Below are 22,658 nucleotides of genomic sequence, written 5' to 3'. Positions count from 1 at the left end.
ACAGCACTGAAAGAAGCAGATGAATTTTGAAATGATGCTTGGGAAAACATTTTGGCTGAAAAGCCAAAGTCCTGCCATAAAATGGTGAAGAGTGGCCTTTTTTATGAAATAAAATAGGGAAAAGCAGAGATTAAATTGACACAGAGCTCAGCTGTGGAACGTCATTTTAACACCAGGACTCCGCTCTGGACAGTGGAAATAATGACATAGAGAGAGGGGATTGTTCAGCATATACAGAGCGCATCTCCCTCTTTATTAAAGCAACCACAGCTCACCTCGCACAGGTTAACAGCGTGGCAGTCCGAACGGGAAGGGAAAACCCTTCCTTCCACTGCTGATCGGCATTTTCCTAGTAACACAAAGTGTGAATTATGAGAAACAAATCTTGAGGAAGAGGAAGACTTATTTCAAACGTGATAAATCTCCTGTGTGACTAACTCGCCAGGCAGGATATTCCCCGCACGACCAACTTATCCAATATGCCACCATTGCAGAAGTTACAGCCCGAGGATTCTGCCGGTCTCCACCTCCTGCAGCTTTTGCAGCAGCGGACCCTAAAAAACGCAGGCAGGCAAGGGGCGGCTGGTGTCTCCCACCCCCCTTCGGCATCTTAATTGGGAAATCGACGCGGAGAGAGGAAGGGAGATCGATCCGGCGGAAAGTTAGCCGAGGGAGACGCTGCGGTCGGGGGGCCAGGCGAGGCAGCGCGCTGTGCGCAGCAGCAGCGCACATCTCCTTGAAACCGAACGGACGCGGAACGGGCAGCCTGGCTCTTCCCCATCCGGCGCGGAGCACCTCGCGACCCCGGGTAAGCGCTGCTCTCCCCGCTAAGCGTTTCGAAAGGCAGGTGCCCAAGGGCAAGGCAGCTTTAGCGGGTTGGCGAGAGCTTCTTCCTGGCTGCCTGGGGGCGCTTTTGATAGACCCAAACCAGGCACAACGCGGAGCCCCAGGGGCGAGCCGGTCCTCGGGGGGCGCTGCTGCCGGAAGGTTTCTGGAAGCCGAGCTTAGCCTCCGGAGCGAGCGCGAGGTCAGGAAAGGGGCGCGCTGGGAGCGGGATCCGGGGGAGACGCCGAGACAGGGCCCCGCTGCCGTGCCCCAGAAGGCGGGCAGGGCCAGTAAAGAAAGACGCGCAGCCCCGATCCTCCGTAGCTTTGGCTCAAGCCCCCCCGCGTCGCTGCCTACGGCGGTTTCATCGACGCGCCTTTTGGATTCATAACCGCTTTGTCAACAAACCCGCCTTTCCCCATTTTTCCTCTTAAACCCAAAACACTTCTCAGCGCGCCCATCGGTTGGAGAGCTTGAGTGCGCCCAGAAGCTCCAGAAAGAGCGTTTTCTTCGCACCAGGAACCCAGGAAACTCGACTCCGTGCCAGAACGAATCTCTGCCTTCTCTTCTCCCTCCGCGGTCTGCAGTGCCGCGCGGTTAGGTGGTGGATGAAGGGGAGAAGGCGGCCCTGGGGAGGAAGCAGGGGCGAGGATCTCCGAGCCCTGCTTCTTCCACCCGCCCCTGGCGACGCCCTCCAACGCGCGACCCAGACGGGGGAACCCTTCTCTGAAAACGCCCTTACTTTGGGTATTAGGGGGTTAAGGAACTTCTTCTCTTCCGGCGTCCTTCAGATAATGAGCGTTTCCTACTTTATTCAGCCTTGCTTGAAATAGAAGTGGGAAATCTTTTTTTTATATAAAGAAGAAGAAGGTGGAAACTTTCGGCCACGGGCGAAGGCGTAATGCGCCAAACCGTCACTAATTGCCTTGTGCTTGACTTGGCTGCCAATCGGTTTCTAATTATCCCACGTTTCGTGTTTTATCTAAAGCTAAATCAAACTCTTGCTCTTTTGGGGAATATCAGCCAGGCTTCCCCTTAAACGGAGCGTTCATAAACTCTGCCTTCTGGAGTCGCGATGGTGCAACAGGTTAGTTGTAATCCATTTGGCAGATTCACAATTAAAGATTATTTGTAAAGCCCACTGAACCCACTAGGAGCTACTCCTGAGAAGATATGCTTAGCACTGCGTTGTTAGAATAAATTGTTAAGTATTTATGTGCTGTTTTTTTGGATGTATAGCTAATGTATAGAAACCGAGAACAAAACAGTGGTACCTCGGGTTAAGTACTTAATTCATTCCGGAGGTCTGTTCTTAACCTGAAACTGTTCTTAACCTGAAGCACCACTTTAGCTAATGGGGCCTCCTGCTGTCGCCACTCCGCCGCTGCACGATTTCTGTTCTCATCCTGAAGCAAAGTTCTTAACCTGAAGCACTATTTCTGGGTTAGTGGAGTCTGTAACCTGAAGTGTATGTAACCCGAAGTGTATGTAAGCTGAGGTACCACTGTACCTTATACCAAATCAGACCATTGGGCAATCTAACTCAGTGTCATCCACTGCTTAGCAACAGATATCCAGGATTCAGAAAAACAGCCTTCTAGTCCTAGCTGGAGAAGGAAAAAAGGTAAAAGGCGGATCTAGACGGATCCTCGTGAATTCATATGATTTTTTCATTCAAATTAAATAAAACCACCATGATACTGTAGACCATGTCTTATTCTGTAGACAGCATCAAAAAAATCATGCATCCACTATTTCGTGGGGCTGCAGGGGCGCAAAAACATGGTTAAAAAACATGGATCCTCATGGATCCTCATGATTTTTGCACTAGATCAGCCCAAAGTCACCATCAGATCAAACATCATGGCCAGGGGCACAGCCTGCACCACAAAAAGCTTGGATCCATGGCTTCCTGGCCACTCTGTGGCCCAAAAACGTGGTTTTGAAGCATGGATCCTCACGAATCCTCATGCTTTTTTCCATTGGGCCAACCCAAACTCACTGTCAAATCACATATCATGTCCAGGAGCACAGCCTGCACCACAAAAAAACTTGGATCCACGGCTTCCTGGTCTTACCACAGCCCAAAAACGTGGTTTTGAAGCACGGATCCTCATGGATCCTCACGCTTTGTGCATTGGGCCAACCCAAACGCACCGTTAAATCACACATCATGTCCAGGGGCACAGCCTGCACCAACAAAATCACGGATCCATGGCTTCCTGGCCACTCTGTGGCCCAAAAACATGGTTTTAAAGCACGGATCCCCATGGATCCTCACGCTTTTCGCATTGGGCCAACCCAAACTCACTGTCAGATCACACGTCATAGCCAGGGGCACAGCCTGCACCACAAAAATCACGGATCCACGGCTTCCTGGCCACTCCATGGCCCAAAAACATGGTTTTGAAGCACGGATCCTCATGGATCCTCACACTTTTTGCATTGGGGAACCCTAAATTCACCCTTTATTCAAATATCTTGTACATAACCACAGATCTGACCACAAACATTATGGATCTACTGCTTCATGGCCCTGGCCAGATGCTACCCTGGATATACAGGCCACTTTTTAGGTGGGTGTGCTGGGATGGAGGAAACTGAGTCGGCTGAATCTCTATCCATTAAAGATGGTCTTCCAATGGCTGGGCCAGAATGATTTTGGTTCGGTTTGCCTGCTCCCAGCTCTTCATGGGGCGCAATAGTCACCTGTAGCTGCCATCAGGAGTCCCGGTGTGATCCTGGCTGCTTCTGTCTCTGTGGAGGCATTGGTCACAAATGTAGCCAAACTGGCATTTTTTAATCTATGTCAGGTTAGGCGATTGGTACCGTACCTGTCCCTTTCCAACCTATCCATGGTGATCCATGCAGTAGTCACCTGCAGACTAGACTACTTTAACTTGCTGTACACCTGAGCCGGGGAGGGCAGAGTATAAATGAGAGAGAGAGAGAGAGAGAGAGAGAGAGAGAGAGAGAGAGATATGCAGGGCTACCCTTGAGACTGCTCCAGAAACTCCAAATGGTCTAAAATGCATGAGTTCTTACTTGGACTTTGTGGAGAGCCCACATTCAGTTGGTTGTTCAAACAGTCTGTGACCTTTCTTATCTGTGGGAATTATCTTCCAATACACCCCCATGAGTGTGACGCTCATCTAACAGCAACCTACTGGTGGTCCCTGGCCCAAAACATATCCAGCTGTCCTCAACCAGAGCCAGAGCCTTTTTGGTGGAACGCTTTGTCTAATGAGACCAGGGCTAAGTGCAATCTATCTCAGTTCTCTCACTTGTCATGGTGAGTGGGCTTGCACATTCCTATGACCCTTGTGAGTGAAGCCGTCGGGAATCTCGTACTCCCAGCAGGGTCACCCAAGGCGGTAAGGTCAAAGAAAATTAAATATGCTCAGAGTCCTGTAGTGATTTCATGCTCTTTATTGCAGCTTGTAAAACAGTGACTGAATTTCCCCCCAAAACCTCAGGCCTTTATATACATTATTTACACAATGAGTCCCGTCTGATTGGCTGATTCTGCTTCCCTCCTGGAGCCTGATTAGTCTTTTCCTACAAGCCAATCAGTTCTTGCATTCTAGGATCCTACTTGCCTATTGTTCTAGGATCCAAGCTTAGTACATAACAGGGAAGGAGCTAGACAAAGAATGATCCAAGAAGTCCTCAATGGCAGAACAGGCGGATGATAACAAGCAGTGTGTTACAACGGCTGTGAAGGCGGATGAAGGCTGCAGCAGATAGGATCCACCAGTTCGTCGTGACTACTCATGCCATCAGAACAGAGCCCTACTGCAAAGACTGACGTTGGTCAGCATGCACTGATCTCTACACATAAAACAAATTCACGCACAGGCGTCTTCCAAAAACCCCCGCAAACCCTCCCCCCCCCATGGCGATCACTAAATGGCTACAGAGGCAGGAATGTGAAATCTGGAAGCCCCTAGTCATGAACCGACACATGGGCGGTCAGTCATTCTGACTCAAGGAATGAGGCAGTTGAGCAGCTCAGCAGCTGTATCCATGACTGAGCAGCCCTTTTTAGGATCCACTCTGCTCACCCCGAAAAGGGGAAGGGGCTGGAAACGGTGCCCTAAACATAGTCTGCCTCCCTTTCCCCCTGACTGGATTACCGCGCCCAGTGGGGTCACCACCCAGGGGTCATAAAAGACAATTGAACTTTGGAACATGGAATATATGGACTTTGTCAGATAACACAGACAGCGAACGTCCTAAACGCAGCACTTCAAGACTCTCAAAGAGCAGGCGAGGGACAACTGAAGGAAGAAAAAGGAGGCTACACATTCTTCTGGAAAGGTCTATCTGAACAAGAACATTGAATACATAGGTAGGCTTCGCTATGAAAAACGACCTTGTGAAGCTCCTGTCAGAAGTCCCTACCGGCATTAATGAGCGACTCTCAACCCTTCGAATAAAGCTCACAAAAAACCAACAGACTACTATTATAAGCACTTATGCACCAACACTGGATGCTGATGAAGACATTAAAGAAAATTTTTACTCTCAGCTGGATACCATCCTATCAGAGACGCCTAAGGAAGATAAAATTATCCTTCTGGGTGATTTTAATGCAAGAGTTGGGTGAGATTTTGATCTGTGGCCTGGGACTATTGGGAAAGAAGGAGTTGGCAACAGCAACCAGAATGGAATCTTACTTTTGACGATATGTGCAGCGCACAACCTTGTTATTACCAAAACACTCTTTTGACAGAAAAATAAATTTAAAACTTCATGGAGGCATCCTCGGTCAAACCACTGGCACCTCTTAGGCTATGTTATTGTCCGTGCTAAAGATCAACGTGATGTGCTCCTTACCAGAGCTATGACGAGCACCGACGACTGCTGGACAGATCACCAACTAATACGCGCCACGATGGCTATCAAGATTATACCTCAACGCAGGCTTCAGGGAAGAAAACCAAGGCACAAAATGAACACTCAAGCCCTTCACGTTCCCATTAAGCGGGATTGCTTCTAAATGACTCTTAAGGACCATCTGCTTTCAGAATTCCCTGATAACATCAAGGAACACTGGACCAAGCTAAAAACATCCATTATTGCAGTCTGTGAACAAACTATTGGATACCAAACCAAGAAACACCAGGACTGGTTTGATGAGAATGACAGTGAGATTGAATGCCATGATTGACAAGAAAAGGAAGGCATTTCAGATCTGGCAAAGAGAAAGAAACTGGGCCACTAAGAAAAAAAACATATGCCAATGCTAAGAACCAGAGAACTAAAAAACACTTGGTGGATAAAAAAAAGCTCAAGAGATCCAGCACTTAGCTGACACTCATGATGCACAGAGTTTCTTTAAAGCCACAAAGACCATCTATGGACCAATAAATCATGGCATATGCTCCCCTACACTAAGCAGATGGTACCACACTTCTAAAAGATAAAGAAGCTATTGCACTGTGCTGGAAAGGACACTACCAACATCTCCTTAACCACAACTCCCCCATAGCTGCTGAGGTCCTCTCACAAATCCCGCAAAAACAAATTAGAGATGAGCTTGCAGTATCTCCAAATCTGGGAGAGTTGTGTACAGCTATTAACCAAGTGAAAAACAACAAAGCCAGTGGACCTGATGGGATACCTGCTGAAATCTTCAAAGTGGGTGGAATTGAACTTACACAACAACTTCACAAGCTCATCAAAAAAATCTGGGAGAGAGAAGCGATCCCAGCAGACTTCAGGGATGCCAAAATTATCAATCTCTTTTTAAAAAGGTGACAGAACTGGGTACAGCAATTGTCTGCTGCAGTGGGGATTGCCTAGTGATAAATATGCTGTTTGCTTGAACCTGGAGGAAAAGAAAGACCCCCCAAAAAGCTGTAAGAGAAGAAGTAGGTCCTTTCCTGCCAGTTGGCATTTTACATCATGAGTAAAAACAATGGTTTCGTCTCCCGTGGTAGCTAACTGTACCATATAAACTACCCAGAAGCAACGTGGAGGAAAGTAAGACACAGAATGGGCCAAACTTGAACGAATCCATGTATTTGTTACAGTAAATTTATCTTTCCGCTTTCTCATCTGTGCCAGTAAGTGCATATGACCCCAGTGATAACTCCAGTTGAAAGGTGTTTTTTTTAAGAGATCTGGAAGATCAGGAAAGTGAAACCTCAGGTGCCAGGGCAGAATGTCTCCACATTGAGCATATTGCAAAAGAAGTTATCAGAGCATGGAGTTCAAGACATTTCTGTCCGAAAGATGTTGTAGCTGGTGAACCTGCTGGAGCTGAAAAAGGCACTCCTAGCCACTGAAGTCGTCTGAGGCTCCAATGACAGTGTTAAATCCAGGAATATCTCCAAGCTTCTTCCAGAGGAGTGCAACCGCATCCAGGGCAGGCCGTCTCCCCACCTCTTAGACATGAGAAATGAGGACACGCAAAACCTCTGTCTTTTCAAGATTCTGCTTCTGTTTATTGGCCCACATCCAGCCCATCACTGCCTTTAAGCACTGGTCTAACATCTCAACCACCTCTCCTGTTTCAGACAGAACAGAGAGCCAGAGCTAGGTATGATCTGTATATTGATGGCACTTTGTTCCAAATTTGTGACACCAAGAATCAGATGCCTGAGATGACCACTATGTCCAATGTAGGACTGGTTGCTGGGGTGAGGCAACAGTAAGTAAAAAGGCTGTCTATTTAGTTGGTATCATTCATGAATAATACTGCAGTATGTTGCAATTCTGAAGAGAAGCCCATGTGGTTTGCTAATCCCTCATCTCCATAACAAACAACCCCTGATTCATTCATGTTAAGCTGTTGGCAGAAATCAAAAGTATAACAGGAATACATTTTCACCCTCATGAAAGAAAGAACTAGCAGTGGAAAAGCATGTCTTGGCCCTTCTTATATGTGGTTTGTAATCTATGTTCAATACATCTGATTCTTGGGAGCCAGGGTTGCTGTCACTCAAAATGATGGCACGTGCCTCTGCTGGTATTAAGGCATATTATAAACTAGGGGAGGCAAAGCAATCTAAAAGTTACAGTGGACAAACAGTAGGAAGCAGCTGTTGCCTTCATGCTTCTGACTTCCCAGAGAGCTTTGGCTGGAAATAGAATGGACCATCAATGATGATATCACTTCCTCCTTGTGATACGCAAATTCCTAATCCAGGGATGGGGAAACCTGTGGCTTTCCTCATGTTGTTGGACTTTAAATTACATCCATCCCAGCCAAGATGACCAGTGGTCAAGGATGGTTGGAACTGCAGTATGATGGCAAACATTTGATGGAAAACAGGTTACCTACCCGTATCTTAATCTATTCTCAATATGATCATCACGGTAGATGTGAGAAGAGCCTGTGAGTTTTGATTCTTTGAGCATGGCAAGTTGATCATATGCAAACACTGCCATGCAGAGAATATAATTTTGCTGGGAATCATGAGAAAAAGGACTTCTTAATGCATACAGAAAATTAAATAAAGTATAGAGGCATGGTTGGTGCACCATAGACTGGAAACCAAAGACAGTTTATCAAGCAACCTCTATAGGCTAAAGTGCCATGGTTAGGAGAATAGGCTCGTAGTCTTTAATCAGAGTTATTTTAGAAAACAGTGTCTCTCAATCAGTTGGAAAGAACAAAATGATTGTGTTCTCTTTTTTTATTAAATGCAAAATACTTGGGACAGCAATGGCCCCACTGTCTGGCCTTTGGCAGATTTCAGGCTTTGAATGAGTAGAGCATGAGAAAGTGTGTGCCTCTTTGTATAAGTGTAACCAATGAGAAATCAGAAAGGTGGAGTCTGGGTTTGCTCAGATCTCTTACATCCTTCAGGCTAGCCCTGTTCGCCTAAGCAGGTTTAAGAATTCAATATACGCTTACTACCCATTTTTCAGAATGGTGTTAGAAAAATTATCCCAGGCTGTTTAAAGTATATAAGAGGTCTGGTTATTTCACAGTGGGCAGGGAACTAGTGAAGCCTGTGACCGAGATACAGGCAATCAATAGCAATTTTCATGCTGACAAAATATAGGCACCTGCTAGAGAACTTAAGCTGCTGGAATTATATCATCTATCTCTATTTGTTTTTCAAGAGTGCTGTAGAACTTAATGATCAAATATAAGGCAGTAACCTTCAGGGAATGTGTGGTGTCGTTTTTCAAAAGAAAATGGTATTTTATTACCAATCTATTTCAGGCAAAAGGGGATAGGGGGAAAAAGTAACTCACAACCCCAGCATGTTAATTGCACACAAAATCCCTTATCTAATCAGAAGAGGTCCTTACTTCACCCTAGTAACCAAAATCAAGAGCCATCTCTTGACACCACTGAAGAGCTTTTTCACATTAATGCTGACTGCCTAGTGGGAAGAATCAACTATTGGAATAATTCCAGGGAATTCTGTATTTTTGTGAGGTTTTTATTTTATTTTAATTTTTTAAAAAGAGACTAGTATTTCATCCCAGCAAAATAATATATAAGCAGACAAAATACTGATCCTCAAAATACAAATAATACAGCTACTGGTAGCACATATGCGGTACCCAAAATCTTGCTGGCACACAATCTGAAAATTTCCTTCCATAACAAATAATACAGATGTTTGTGGAAGGGAAAGGCAGAACTCACATTTTGCATAATATGAATTATTTGTATTGTAGAAAGTATGGCTGCTATTAACTGCTATGTGTGGGTGGAGAAAAGGAGTCTCAGTACAATAAAAGGGGGATTGGTAAAATAATTTTGTAGTCTCATTGGTTCATCCTTTAGTTGAGGGGCTCCCAAACTGTGGTCTATGAATCACCAGTGTTTTGCGAGCTTCATTCCTGTTGTCCGTGGCATTTTTGTGGATTTGTGGTTGAAGGCAGAAGATGGCACATCCATCACGTTAAATATCCATACTCATTTCAATTGTATTTTTATTGCTTCTTTTCATTCTTTTATATTGCATTTTATTGTATTTGAAATCAAAATTAAAATCATCAAGTCATCTGCCAAAAGCCTCAGCAGTCTTCAAGTGGTCAACAGGAGGGAAAGGTTTGGGAACCACTGTTCTAGTTACCACCAGATATGATGTGCTGTACAAAAGACTGTCCTTGAAGTTCTGATGTTTCTTAGAACCTGCCTGCGTTCTCTCTCTCCTCTCACAGAAAAGAACCGTTTTCAGTACTATGGCTGGGTACTGCACAGAGTTTGGCCGTTGCATCCAAGAGCTGGAGTAGCCTCCTGCTTTTAGACAGTCAGCAGACAGTTTTTCACTTTGGTGAGCTTTTGCAAATTATTTCCATTAAGTTGATTTTACACTGCTGCTTCTTTTTTAGCTGATTGTGATATGTGTCGTTGTTTGTATTATTTATGTATTATCTTAGTTCTCTTGTTTTGCAACTTGCCTTGAGAAAGGTGGGAAATACATTTTGAGCATCATTTTTAAAAAGCTGCTTCTGAAAGATGATTGAGAGAAAAATCTGTTTTTTGAAATTTTTAAGAGGGAAATAGAATGCATTCTTTGGAATACATTTGCCACTTAACATAAGTAAAATTACAGCACCACACTTATTTATTAGGTATTGAAATGTGGTTTGCATGAGTGCCCTTGTTTCTGCAGCTGATAATCATTCTATTTCTGGTTCCAAACAGGACTTCATTATGGACAGAGACCTCAAAGATTACAGTAACAGGACACTTGCCACAGAGAACAACTCAGCCCCTTCCAAGGGCTCCCATTTTCCTACCTGGGAAGACTATAAAAACAGCGTAGATGACATTCAGTACTTCCTGATTGGGCTTTACACTTTCATCAGCCTCACTGGCTTCATAGGAAACCTGCTGATCCTCATGGCTCTAACGAAGTGCAAGCAAAAAACCATAATAAACTTCCTCATTGGCAACTTAGCCTTTTCCGACATACTAGTGGTGGTCTTTTGCTCTCCCTTCACCTTGACCTCAGTTCTACTTGATCAGTGGATGTTTGGCGAAGTCATGTGCCATGTGATGCCTTTCCTCCAATGCGTGTCTGTCCTGCTGTCCACCTGGATGCTGATTTCCATTGCTGTGGTCAGGTACCGTTTGATCCGCCACCCTCTTTCTAGTAACCTGACACTGAGACACGGCTGCTACCTCATTTTCGCCATCTGGACTCTTGGCTTAGCCATTTGCTCCCCTCTGCTTGTTTTCCACAAGCTCGAAGATCTCCACCTGGAAGCACTGAAAAGCAAGCGCTTGTGTGTGGAGTCTTGGCCATCTACGTGCTACAGGGTTGCATTCACTATTTCCTTGTTGCTCATGCAGTACATTTTGCCTTTGATTTGCCTCACCGTCAGTCACACCAGAGTCTGCAGGTCCGTAAGTTCCAGATTGTCAGGCAAAGAAAACAAACTGGAAGAGAACGAGATGATAAACTTAACCCTCCATGCACCCAAGAGCCAGGGGCCTCAGGGACAGCTCTCTAGCTCCGAGAGGTGGAGTTATACTTTGGTTAGGAAACATCGGAGGAGGTACAGCAAAAAGACAGCTAGCGTGGTGCCAGCAATATTAAGGCACCATCGGGGCAATACTTCTGGGGATCTCCCTGAAACATCAGGGACAGAAAGAAGTCAGCTTTCGTCCAGCAAATTCATCCCAGGGATTCCCATCTGTTTTGAGGTGAAACCAGAGAGTTCTGAAACACAGGATGGGATTACAGTAGCCCGATCCACCACTCGGATTAGGAAAAGGTCTCGGAAGGTTTTCTGCCGACTGACAGTGCTGATCATAGTTTTTGCAGTCAGTTGGATGCCTCTTCACGTTTTCCACGTTGTAACAGATTTTAATGGCAATCTCATCTCAAACAAGCATTTTAAATTGGTGTACTGTATTTGTCATTTGCTGGGCATGATGTCCTGCTGTTTAAATCCCATTCTATATGGATTTCTTAATAACGGCATAAAAGCTGATTTGATGGCCCTTATTCCATGCTTACAATTATCATAAAACTGCTGTAAATGGAACAATAAATCTCAAATTATTATCCTCACAGGTTCAAACTGTGAAACATATCATCTGACTACTTGTGGGAATGCGTTACGGAAAGTTCCTGTTGGCCATTTAATGTGACAAAGGTTAACTCAGTGGTTGGATGATTTGATAACACTTCTCAGTTTGTAAACATGCCAGGTGTCAAGGTTTGACTGGTCAATCTACAATCCTCTCATCATTCCCTCTATGACATCCACTCATGTCAGATTTTCTTTCAGGAGGCATCTATTCGATGTACAAAAGAAACAGACCGTTTTCAATATGTACACCATGGGTGGCATCCACCAAAGTATTTCTGGTAGTGCAAGGATTCTGACCTGTGCAAAGGAACTTCCCCTCCCTCTACCCATAAACCCCATGCCCTCCCCAAATCTGCTCCAGAGGGTTGGGGGAATCCCCTGGACAGATTTAGAGGATGCTCAAAGAGAAGAAAACAGAGGGGAAGGTCTCCTTTGTAGTCAAAAATCCTTGTGTCAGGAGCAGCACTGTGTTGGATGCTACCAGGGCTTTTTTTCATCAGAACTCAGTTCCTGCACTTCTCAGATGCGCGCCATTGCCATTATAAGAGAACAAGAGAGGCATTCATGGTGAGTCCCGGAACCTCTCTTTCTAGAAAAATATCACTGGATGCTACCTTATAAGCAGAAATGCAATATTGAAACGCAGTTCCACAAAGTTCCTTCTAAAGCTGCTTTAACATCATGTCAAAGATATCTAGATTGCAAATCTTGTATTGTCATGAGGTAACAATCAAATATTAAGAACAATGTATCATTGTCATAAGTGAACCCATTGCTCTTTAGGCAATATTTCTTTTTAAATAAATTGTTGGCTTCTGTGTGAATGGAATAAATAAGGCAATCTCTTTATTGCTTGATATAAACAATTTCTATTTTAAGAAACTGGATGCTATTGGATAAACCTGGTTGAAAAGAAGCTTGTGCATACATGATGACTTTCTATTGTTTAGTACTACTGTATCAGAGTTTTTGGCTCTAGAAGCTTGCAATCTAAATAAGACAATAGAGGGAAGGAAGAGACAATGATAAGAAAGAACCAGCATTACATTTTAGCACATACCCATGTTGTGTATATTGAGGGCTGTCTCAACTAAGTCATACTCAGAGTAGATCCACTGAAGTCCATGGACCTAAGTTACTCATGTCCTTTAATTTCAATGGGTATTCTGTGAGTAGGATTAATGTGGGATGCAAGCTACGCTTTAGACAAGTACAATAGAAGCACGTGCATCAGGGAACTCTTGCTTGAGATTATTTATTTAGAAAAAAATTGTATAACACTTCATTTTTCAAAAAAAATCAAAGCGGTTTACAACAAACATACATAGATATACAGTAAAAAAAAGAGGCAAAAATTTAAAATCAGCATTCAGCTAATTAGTTTTGCTGGAGTGCAGCTTTGAGAGAGGAGACAGAAAAAAGTAAATACTCTGTATCACTCCTGTTCTGGAGCCGCCTACTGTATTATATCACATCAGAGACTTCAGTGGGATTGCATGAACGTAAATCCTTGCACTTTGGTATGTCTGTACTGTGGATCAAGCGGCTATACTTTAATACCAAAGTTTAGCTCAGCAAGGGGATGTCTTGCTTCTGAAAGAATTGAGCTGTGTTGCTGATCTTTTCTTTAAAGTGCGGTATGACAACTTGGTCATATCTCCCATTAGATCTCTCTCAGCATAAGCATATCTTTGGGCCCCAGAAGGTGCTATAATCACATTGGCTGTTTTCCAATTTGGCTACAGCTTTCCAGTTCTGCTCTAGCTGCCTCTCTAAGACCCATTGCAGAGCCTTTCTATGCTAGCTTGGCAAGTGTAAGGTTGTGTAAATAAAAGACAGATGGGACTATAGGTTTAAGGATGTCAAACTGGTACCATGAAAACATCCCATTCAATTGTAGGTGGACCTTTCAATGTTAAGTTTTCTGATTACTGGTACTCCAACATAAGGAATGGGACTCATTCCCAAAAATTGTGAAACTGCAGTATCCCCCTGTATTGGGGACAGAAGACCCTAGTGACTGTTCCTGTCATCTACCACCATTTCAGAGTGAAGAAAAGAATCTGTGGCCCCCAACCATGCTCTTACAGCTACAGTCTAGACTCTCTAACTACCCAAGCCAGTTGATACATAAGAACTGATCAATATTGCAGCCTGCCTTAAGTGCACAGTGGTGAGTTTATGTGCAGAATCCAATACAAAGTTAAAGCCTGGCAAACAAGAAATATCAACACAGATAACTGGTAGTTGATCCAGGGTCTTAAATGAAAAATTAAATTGATCTTTGGGAGCAGAACAGCAAGATCTGATAGCAACAAGCCAAGAATAAATTCATTAAATTAGACATTTTAATAAATCCATAGGCTTACAAAGAAAAACACGGATAAATGAATGCTCAAATGAGTGTCTTTTTCTAACTTGTTATTTATATAAACACATCTAGATGAAATGAATATTATTTCATGCTGTTTTGCATTCATTTTTTTGTGTGTGTGTGTACGAACATAGAATGATGAGAAAATTGAATAAGCACTAAAATGTTGCAGCAGTATTTCTACCAGGCAGTCCCTTATTTTCAGCCAGGCAGCATGGGATTGGTACATAGTGAAATCCTGATCTTATGGTCCTACTTGACTGGCAGCTTTTATGCTCTTGATATGTTGGTGATTATGTTAGTGCAAGGGAGCGCCCATCTCATGCACTCCTAGTAGCAAAGGAGAGAGCAAAATCGTATCAGTAGAAATGAGATTATGTGACAACATCCAGAGAGAATGTCCATGGTAACACCATTTACCAACCACAGCAATTATGCATTAATGATGACCCCACCCCAAGCAAGGAAAGCACCAATCAATACTCGGTAATTGCACAGTATGCAGCATATATCTCCCATCACCCTTGAATACTGGCCATGCTGGCTGGGGGTGATGGGAGTCAGACTCCAACAGTCTCTGGAGAGCCACAGGTTCTCTGTCTCTATACACACAATGCACAACGAGACAGCCAATGATACCCTATAGAGCAGGCATGTCCAAAGTCTGTTTTGGGGGGCCAATCCAGCCAGTTTTATCTAGCCCCTGTCAAAAAGAAAGCTCAGCAACTTCAATCCTTTAAAAAAGCTCAACTTTAATCCTAAAAACTTTGGCTGGCCCTTACACATGTTCACTTCATCAAATCTGGCCCTCTTTGAAAAAAGTTTGGGCACCCCTGCTATAGAGCATGCACATGCACCAGAACAATTCCTCTTAGTGCAATGGACAGGTCAGAAACAGCCACCTGTGAACTCAAGCTCCAGCCCTTTCCTTATTTTGAATCCCATGTCAGCCTGCTAACAACTGCCCTTTTGCCAGGGAAACTGTAGGAGCAAAGGAAGGCCTCACGGCCTTATCATAACTGGTAACCGCCCTCCAGTGCCAGCACAATATATTTTAGCACCTGAGGTAAACCACAAAATAGCTACCTGCCCACCACCAGACAATAAGGGAAGAGCGAATATCTACATCAGGAACAAGAGAGCAATAAAGATATACATAAGGATCTGCTGCCCCTGTGGATCCTGCTGCCTAAGGCAGTCACCTCACCTTGCCTCATGGATGGGCCAGCCATGCCACCCTCATTACCCAGCAGGTAGGAAGCCTGCATGGAGAACCCATGGGCCCCCAAAAGGGAAGGGCCATGGGAATAATGTTCCCACAGAGATTGTTTTCAAAACACTCCACCAAACACGCACACATTGGCGTCTGTGTGAGGGGAACAAGCATTTTGCAAGGAAGAATAGCAGCAGCAACAAGCTTAAAGCAGGCCATACCAGGAGCTGCCTGGTAAATCTGGGGGCAGCTTCTGGTAAGAGCAGTAGAATGGAAACCAGGAGATACACAAGGCTTGCCATAGGGAGAGGCTGAAATAACTTGAGCTGTGGTCTCCATTGCCTTACTAGTGCCTCATCATTTATTTTCATAATGCATGGAGCTTACCTGCTTATTTCTTTGAATGGTCCCTGAGTTGGATGTGAGTCACTAATGTGCATCTCTACAACGGTACAAAGGTACTGTTTTACAATGTTTTACATGGGATCCATAGAAAACCTCAAAACAAGACTTATCCTTTGCTTCTCTATCTAAGGTGTGTATTCTGTCCACAATCATTGTCTCGTTGGCAACACTAGCCATAAATGATTTCACACCTCCTGGTGATTGAATGCTTATTAAAGGATACTGTTATGCTTACTAAAAGACAAACATATTGGACTATTGACTTTCATCAGCTGGTTATAAAGATCAAATCAATTTATGAAGGAAACAGGATGAAGATCAGCACAGCACCTTTGACAAAGCAGTCCCCATGAAGCCTGGAATAACTCATCTATGGAACTCTCACTCTGTGATATGCCTCTCTTGCTGAAATGTGTCAGATAGGTGACAAACAAGTGAGCCCAGCAGGAAAATCCTCTTGCATCCTAGAGTTTATAACAGGAAGGGCAAACCTGTGGCCTGCCAGATTCAAGAGAAACACAATAACAGCTAGCTTTTAGCTGTTGCTCAGTCAGTGGGTAATAATAATGATAAGTAAAACACTGTTGTCTTGGTTCTCTTCTCTGCTGGTCTTCCCTAGGTAGGCTGTCTGATTATATCCATGTAGCCAAAGGGAATTTTAAGAGCATGGTATAATGGTTGGACACTGTTCTCGAAGCTACGAACATGAGTTTGACCAAGCTGCGGGAGGCAGTAGAAGACAGAAGTGCCTGGCGTGCTCTGGTCCATGGGGTCATGAAGAGTTGGACACAACTAAACGACTAAACTATAACAACAACATAATAAATATTGATTTTGTTTAGCAACACCCACTATGAATCTATCAGTAATAACAGATATGGGCTATAGGCAACCTGCTTTCTCTCCATCCCATCCCAGTGGCAGTTTCTTGCACCAATATACAGCAGGACACAGTCTCCTCTAAGATATTTCACACTGCATGCACTGCTGCTCTATCTCACCATGGCTTTATTAAAAGCAGGGCAGGACTGGGTTACTTAATAGGAATACTGCATGTGAAATTAACAAGCATGTTTCAGCATGTCTTTACAAATGCAGCAATGAACACAAACAGAAGGCAGCAGCAGAAGCAATGGAACAATTTTTAATTGGATTCTGGAGTAGCCTATTGCCCTTGTCAATACTTAAAGCTCTGCCACAACTCTCATCTTCTCTGACCGAATATTATTAATTGCATAGGCTACATTAATGAAAGAATTTTAATAAGATTCTAATTGCAGAAATAACTGCTAGCCTGCTTATTTGGCTAGCAGTGCAATTTGCTGCAAATGCCATTGTCGCTTTCATAGATCCTTGGCCAAATTTCTCAACTTGATGGTGTGATGGGAAGGTAGTTTGATCTTTACGTAAGGTCTAGAGAAATCAGGGCAGGTAAAAAGCTTTACAATCAATTTGGTTTTGTAGCATAGAAGGCTGAATGATTTCCTGGAATCAATATTATTAAAATATGGTTGGGAGGGGGCAGGAACATATGTCACCAAGACAGAGCATGTTTACTTAAACTTCCCTAAGAGTAAATATCAAGAGAATTATGATTGAAACAGGATCTGGGGTCTTAGTAGACCACAAGCTTAACATGAGTTAACAATGCGATGCAACGGTGGGGGAGGGGGAGAGCTAATGCTATTCTACGCTGCATCAACAGAGGTGAAGTGTCCAGAGCAAGAGAAATCATAGCACCGCCCTATTCTGCCTTGGTCAGACCACACCTAGAATACTGTGTCCAGTTTTGGTCACCACAATTTAAGGAGGAGATCGACAAGCTGGAATGTGTGCAGAGGAGAGTTACCAATATGATAAAGGGTCTGGAATTCAAGCCCTATGAGGAACGGTTGAGGGAGCTGGCTATGTTTAGCCTGTAAAAGAGATTTTATAGCCATCTTCAAGTATCTTAGGTGCTTTCACATGGAAGATGGAGCAAGCTTCTTTTATCCTGCTTCAGAGGATGTCCCAAACTAGTGGATTCAAGTTACAAGAAAGGAGATTCCAGGAAGAACTTTCTGACAGTAAGAGTTGTTCAACAATGCAATGGACCCCATCCAGAGGTCGTGGACTCTTCTTCCTTGGAGATTTTTAAGCAGAGGTTAGATGGCCAGCTGTCATGGATGCTTTAGTTGAGATTCCTGCATTGAAGGGGCTTGGATGACCCTTAGATGACCCTTCCAACTCTATTCTAATGAATAAAGAATATTCAACATCACAAATGAATCATATAGCTTAAAGGATAACCTTGTTTTCACTGTGGCATACTGACTGACTGATTGATTTTTTTATTATTAAATTTATTACCCACTGTTTACTACCAGGCTCCCAGGGTGTGTTCCAACAATCAAAAATTCAGAATTAAAAACAGTTAAAACAGAATACCTACAGTTAGGTTGCTAAAAGTCATGTCTATAGTGAGGATGTTAAAATAAAAAAGTATTTCTCATTATTATTCATTAGTTGCTACGTTTACTGACATATTCAGTCCAAAGGAAAAGATGGAAAATCTATTCTGAGAGTCTTTTTTATTTACCCAAAGATCCAGTTAGCTAATTTACCATATCAGGCAGCAGAATATAAAACCAACCTGAGACAAGACAGCTATTAATATATATTCATATGGAAATATTGTCCACTTTATACCGAAAAGGTGATTACCGGTATTTTACCAAAGACATAATGTAGCACAGGAGGCTGGTCTGTTAGGGTGAATGGCGTGTTGCCCCACCAGCCTCTGTAGGCCCTCAGTCAGTCCCCATCACCACCTGCCTGCCTTCTTAATTACAGCCGGTTCAGGTGCTAGACTGGTGCTTGGAAGTGGTGTTGGGCTGGATGTGGATCAATAAATTGAGGGTTAATTATGGTAAGACAGAGGTGTTTGAATTCTGGAGTCTGAGAGATGAGGAGATGGTCTGTTCTGGCTGGTGTTGCACTCCCCTGGAAAGAGCAGGCCTATAGCCCAAAGGGGCTCCTGGAATCAACATTGTCACTAGAGTTTCAAGTGACTTTGGTGGTTAGGAGTACCCATTTCCATCTCTGGCTGGTTTGCCAGCTATGGCCACTTTTCAGCAGAGACGATTTGCTACTGTAGTCAACACAGCACAAGACTCTGAATCTCAGTGTCATGGGTTCAAGCCCCACATTGGGCAAAAGATTACTGCATTGGACTAAATGACCCTGTGGATCCCTTCCAACTCCACAATTCTATGATTCCAGATTTGATCATTGAAATGCTTTCTATTTATGCCTACTCTTGAAGATGGTTCAAAAGTTCGACTAGTCCAAAACACAACAGCCAGATTTCTAGTTGGGGTTCCATTTAGAACTCAGCCCTTTTTAAAAACAACTGCACAAGTTGCTATCTCATTTCTGGGCCCACTTCAAGGTGCATGTGTTAGTGTTTAAAGCTCTAAACAACTCAGGCTCCAAATATTGGATGGGCTACATCCTTCCCTACAGAGCCTCTTGCATGTTAAGGTTAGCAGAGGGGGACCTCTTGGTAGTTTCATCACACCCAGAAGTTCAGGGAGTGGCATCCAAGAAGAGGATATTCTTCTAGATGTCCCTTGGAAGAGACATTGATTGCTAAACCACTCTGGCAATTGTAGTCCAGTGAGGGAAATAGAGGACTTCTAGCACCCATAACAAACTCAATTTCCCAGGATTCTTTGGGGGAAGGTATGGCCCTTTAAAGTGGTGTGCTGCTGCTTTAAATGCATAGCGCAGTAAAATGATAAAGTGTCTTTTTAGCTCCTTGACTGGTGTGTCCTCAAAGACTTCCATGACAACTGCCTATGGTTAATAAATGACACTTGCTCATAGCATGTAATGGAAAATGTGCTAATCTTATTGTTCCAGCCAAATGAATGAGCGCTATTATTTACTCCTCAGTTATTGTGGTAATTCTAAAATCAATTAAAGATTTGCTGGTGTGTTGTTTAGCACTGACTAATCCTACCTTCCCTGATAAGGACAGCTTCTTAAGTTGTCTAGTGGCACAGCCACAGGGATTAGCTGTTGATCAGCAAGTTTATTTTATTAAATAAACCAAACATATGATAAAGAGCAGGATAATTTAAAATAAGAGATATCATTTTTTTTTACATTACTTGTAATTTTCCATTCTGTATCCGGGCTGTAGATGCACATCACATTTATTATTACTCTTACGACAATCAGTTAATATAGGACTTTCATTTTGAAAAGTGGTTTTTGGTCTTTTGGTTCTTTTAAACCAAGCAAGACCATTAGTAGATTGTGAATTGGACCTACTTCCCCTTATTTTAATCCTATAGTTGGAGTGGAGGGGAAATATAAATACTATGCACTATAGGAGGCAAGCTGTGTAGTTCTTGTAATAAAAACAAGAACACAGTCGAAACCTGTCTATAGATATTTGAAAATGTGTTTCAGTGTTTTAAATTTTGTTATGTACTGAGTTGAATAGGATCCAAACTGCAGCAGTCTGATTGGTCCTAGAACAATAGGATTCAGAATGCAGCAGTCTGATTGGTCCTAGAACAATGCAGCAGTATGATTGGTTGGCAGGAACTACCCAATCATGCTCCAGATAGAAGTGAATCCACAACCTGATTGGCTTACAGTAGAATTCCGGAATTAGCCAATCATGTGCAGCCCATTGTGTAAATAATGTATATAAAGCAGATACTTTGAGGGGACATTCATTCATTCCTCCTCACCACTATGAGCTGAATAAAGAGCATGAAATCACTTCGCGACTCTGAGTATATTTCAAATTTAGAAACTACTATTCCAAAATGTTAATAGAAAATGTCCTATCAGACCCTTACTCCCATCTATATCTTACTGAAAAATAATATTTATCCAACCAGACTATGTCCAGATAGCAGCTTCTTTGAGTGCTAGTCTTTAACACTAAACTAGAAGTACCGGTACCTTTAAAAAAACATAGGAAAAGAGGTACCAATTTTCATGAGGATTTGTGCAATAATCCTCAGGGAACCTGAGATGTAGATTCTGTTATCCACTGCTGTGCTGATACTTCCCTGATCTGCCATTTTCTTTCCACCCTTTTTGCAAGGTGCAGAGAGAAGCACTTTAGCCTCACAACAATCAAGCAAGGTAGATTAGATTGCAAGAGTAATCTAAGTAATCTAAGTAATCTAAAACCACTGAATAAACCGCAGAGCCAAGATCCAAATTATGAATTGTGTGTGCGGGTGATCTATGCCTCCCTTGTCATGTGTAGTTGAAGAAACAAGCAGTGCAGCATAATCATATACTGTATGTTTTAACATGCCCCATTCTACACCTCCTACTGTCAAACCCGACACTCTGGCACTGTATAAAACTAGCTCTTGTTTCAGAAGAATTTTTTTATATATAAGCCCCCCCCCCCCAAAAAAACCTTCTTGAACTGAATCTGTATCAACTGAAGCATTCCATAAAGTACAGTAAATTTCTGCAGAAGCCTTGTAAATGTATTCATGTGTACCTAAATCAGACTTGGCAGAATATCATGACTGGCATCTGTAGTTACCATAATCAAGGCTCAATAAAGGGCAATCTTCTCTTGAAGCCGTGAAATCGTATTCATCATTTCTCATCTCACTCATGCCATTTAGAAAATCGCTTTTCAACTACCTTGACACTGGATGCAGCATTACAAAAAGCACCTCACATTTTCCTACACAAATCAGCATGGCTATCTAGCTAGAGAACATGAAGCCTAGTAGTCAGAAGCCCTGAGAATTAACTGTGTTAGGCAACATATAGCTAGCACGCAACAACATGGATAACCAGAGTTGGCTCAGCCATTAGGCAGGATGAGGCCACTGCCTTAAATGGCAAATGCTTCCCAGGCGGCACACCCACGGGTGCCATGGGCATAGCCAATGGGCGGGGCGGGGCAGCTGCCCCCCAGTCAAGTAAATCAATAAAAAGAACTAACTGAGGTTCTGCCCCCCCCCCATGTAGCTTGCCCCTGCTAACATAAATCTTGGCTATGCCCGTGATGGGTGCCCTGCCTGCCCTGCTGCTTCCACCAGAAGGGGAGAAGCACTACTGTCATTGGTGCTGATTTTGGGTAACAAAGCATCCATTGGGGGTGAAGTATTCCAAATTGGCACCACCTCATCTAAAATCAGCGCTGATGCAGCAGGGCGCATGGCAGTGGCTGAGCAGGCAGCTGCAGGAGCAGGTAGGCAGTGGCAGAAGTGGCAGCGGCAGCAGGGCAAGCAGCATTTTCAATTTTGCCTCGAGTGGAGGAAAAGGATGCGCCACCCCTGTGTATAACCATCCAGGCAGTGTGAGCAGTGTAAATTGTTGTAAGTTGCTGCCATCTTTACAGACGGAGATAGGGGACAGCACTTGGTGCCAAGGCTGCAAATCCTATGTGCCTTTAAATAGGAATCAATCCCACTGAATACCGTGGATTGTATCCAGTGGTGGCTTTGCATTAATGCAAATAACTTCCGCTTTTGCAGCTTGGGGTGCTCTGTTTTTTCTTACCTGACTCCTTCTAACCAGAGCTGGTCTAGCCATTAAGCAGGGTAAGGCCACTGTCTCAGGTGGCAGAAACTCCCCAAGGTGGCATCCCTGCAGATATCCTGCCTGCCCCTGCCAGCAGCAGGAAGTGGAACCACCATAGGCACATCTATTTTGAAAGAGTCCTCACCCCAAATGGGTGCAATCTTGCCTGAAATGTGTGCCCATGCTGGCGGTATTAAGTTGTGGGTGAACATATCAGACGACACAGTGATTCTTCAAACAGCTCTTGTTTATTCACAGGCCAGA

At 43.6% G+C, this 22,658-nt stretch overlaps 1 protein-coding gene across 2 annotated transcripts; it reads left to right on the top strand.

The window, feature by feature from the left end:
• The first annotated feature begins 445 nt into the window (after positions 1–445).
• On the top strand, positions 446–12,549 carry NPY5R (neuropeptide Y receptor Y5). Of its 2 annotated transcripts, XM_053402940.1 has the most exons (3): positions 727–808; positions 1,278–1,912; positions 10,448–12,549. In XM_053402940.1, the coding sequence occupies exons 2-3, from the start codon at positions 1,901–1,903 to the stop codon at positions 11,777–11,779; spliced, it is 1,344 nt and encodes a 447-aa protein (XP_053258915.1). In that variant the 5' UTR covers positions 727–808; positions 1,278–1,900; the 3' UTR covers positions 11,780–12,549. The 2 variants fall into 2 exon arrangements, with proteins under 2 accessions (XP_053258916.1, XP_053258915.1); XM_053402941.1 differs by lacking the exon at positions 1,278–1,912 and having other exon boundaries at positions 446–808.
• Positions 12,550–22,658: the final 10,109 nt, after the last annotated feature.

The sequence above is a fragment of the Podarcis raffonei genome, chromosome 9, assembly GCF_027172205.1.
Source record: "Podarcis raffonei isolate rPodRaf1 chromosome 9, rPodRaf1.pri, whole genome shotgun sequence".
NCBI lineage: Eukaryota > Metazoa > Chordata > Lepidosauria > Squamata > Lacertidae > Podarcis > Podarcis raffonei.
The sequence above is the reverse complement of the archived record's forward strand: the minus strand, read 5'-3'. Positions and strand labels throughout refer to the sequence as shown.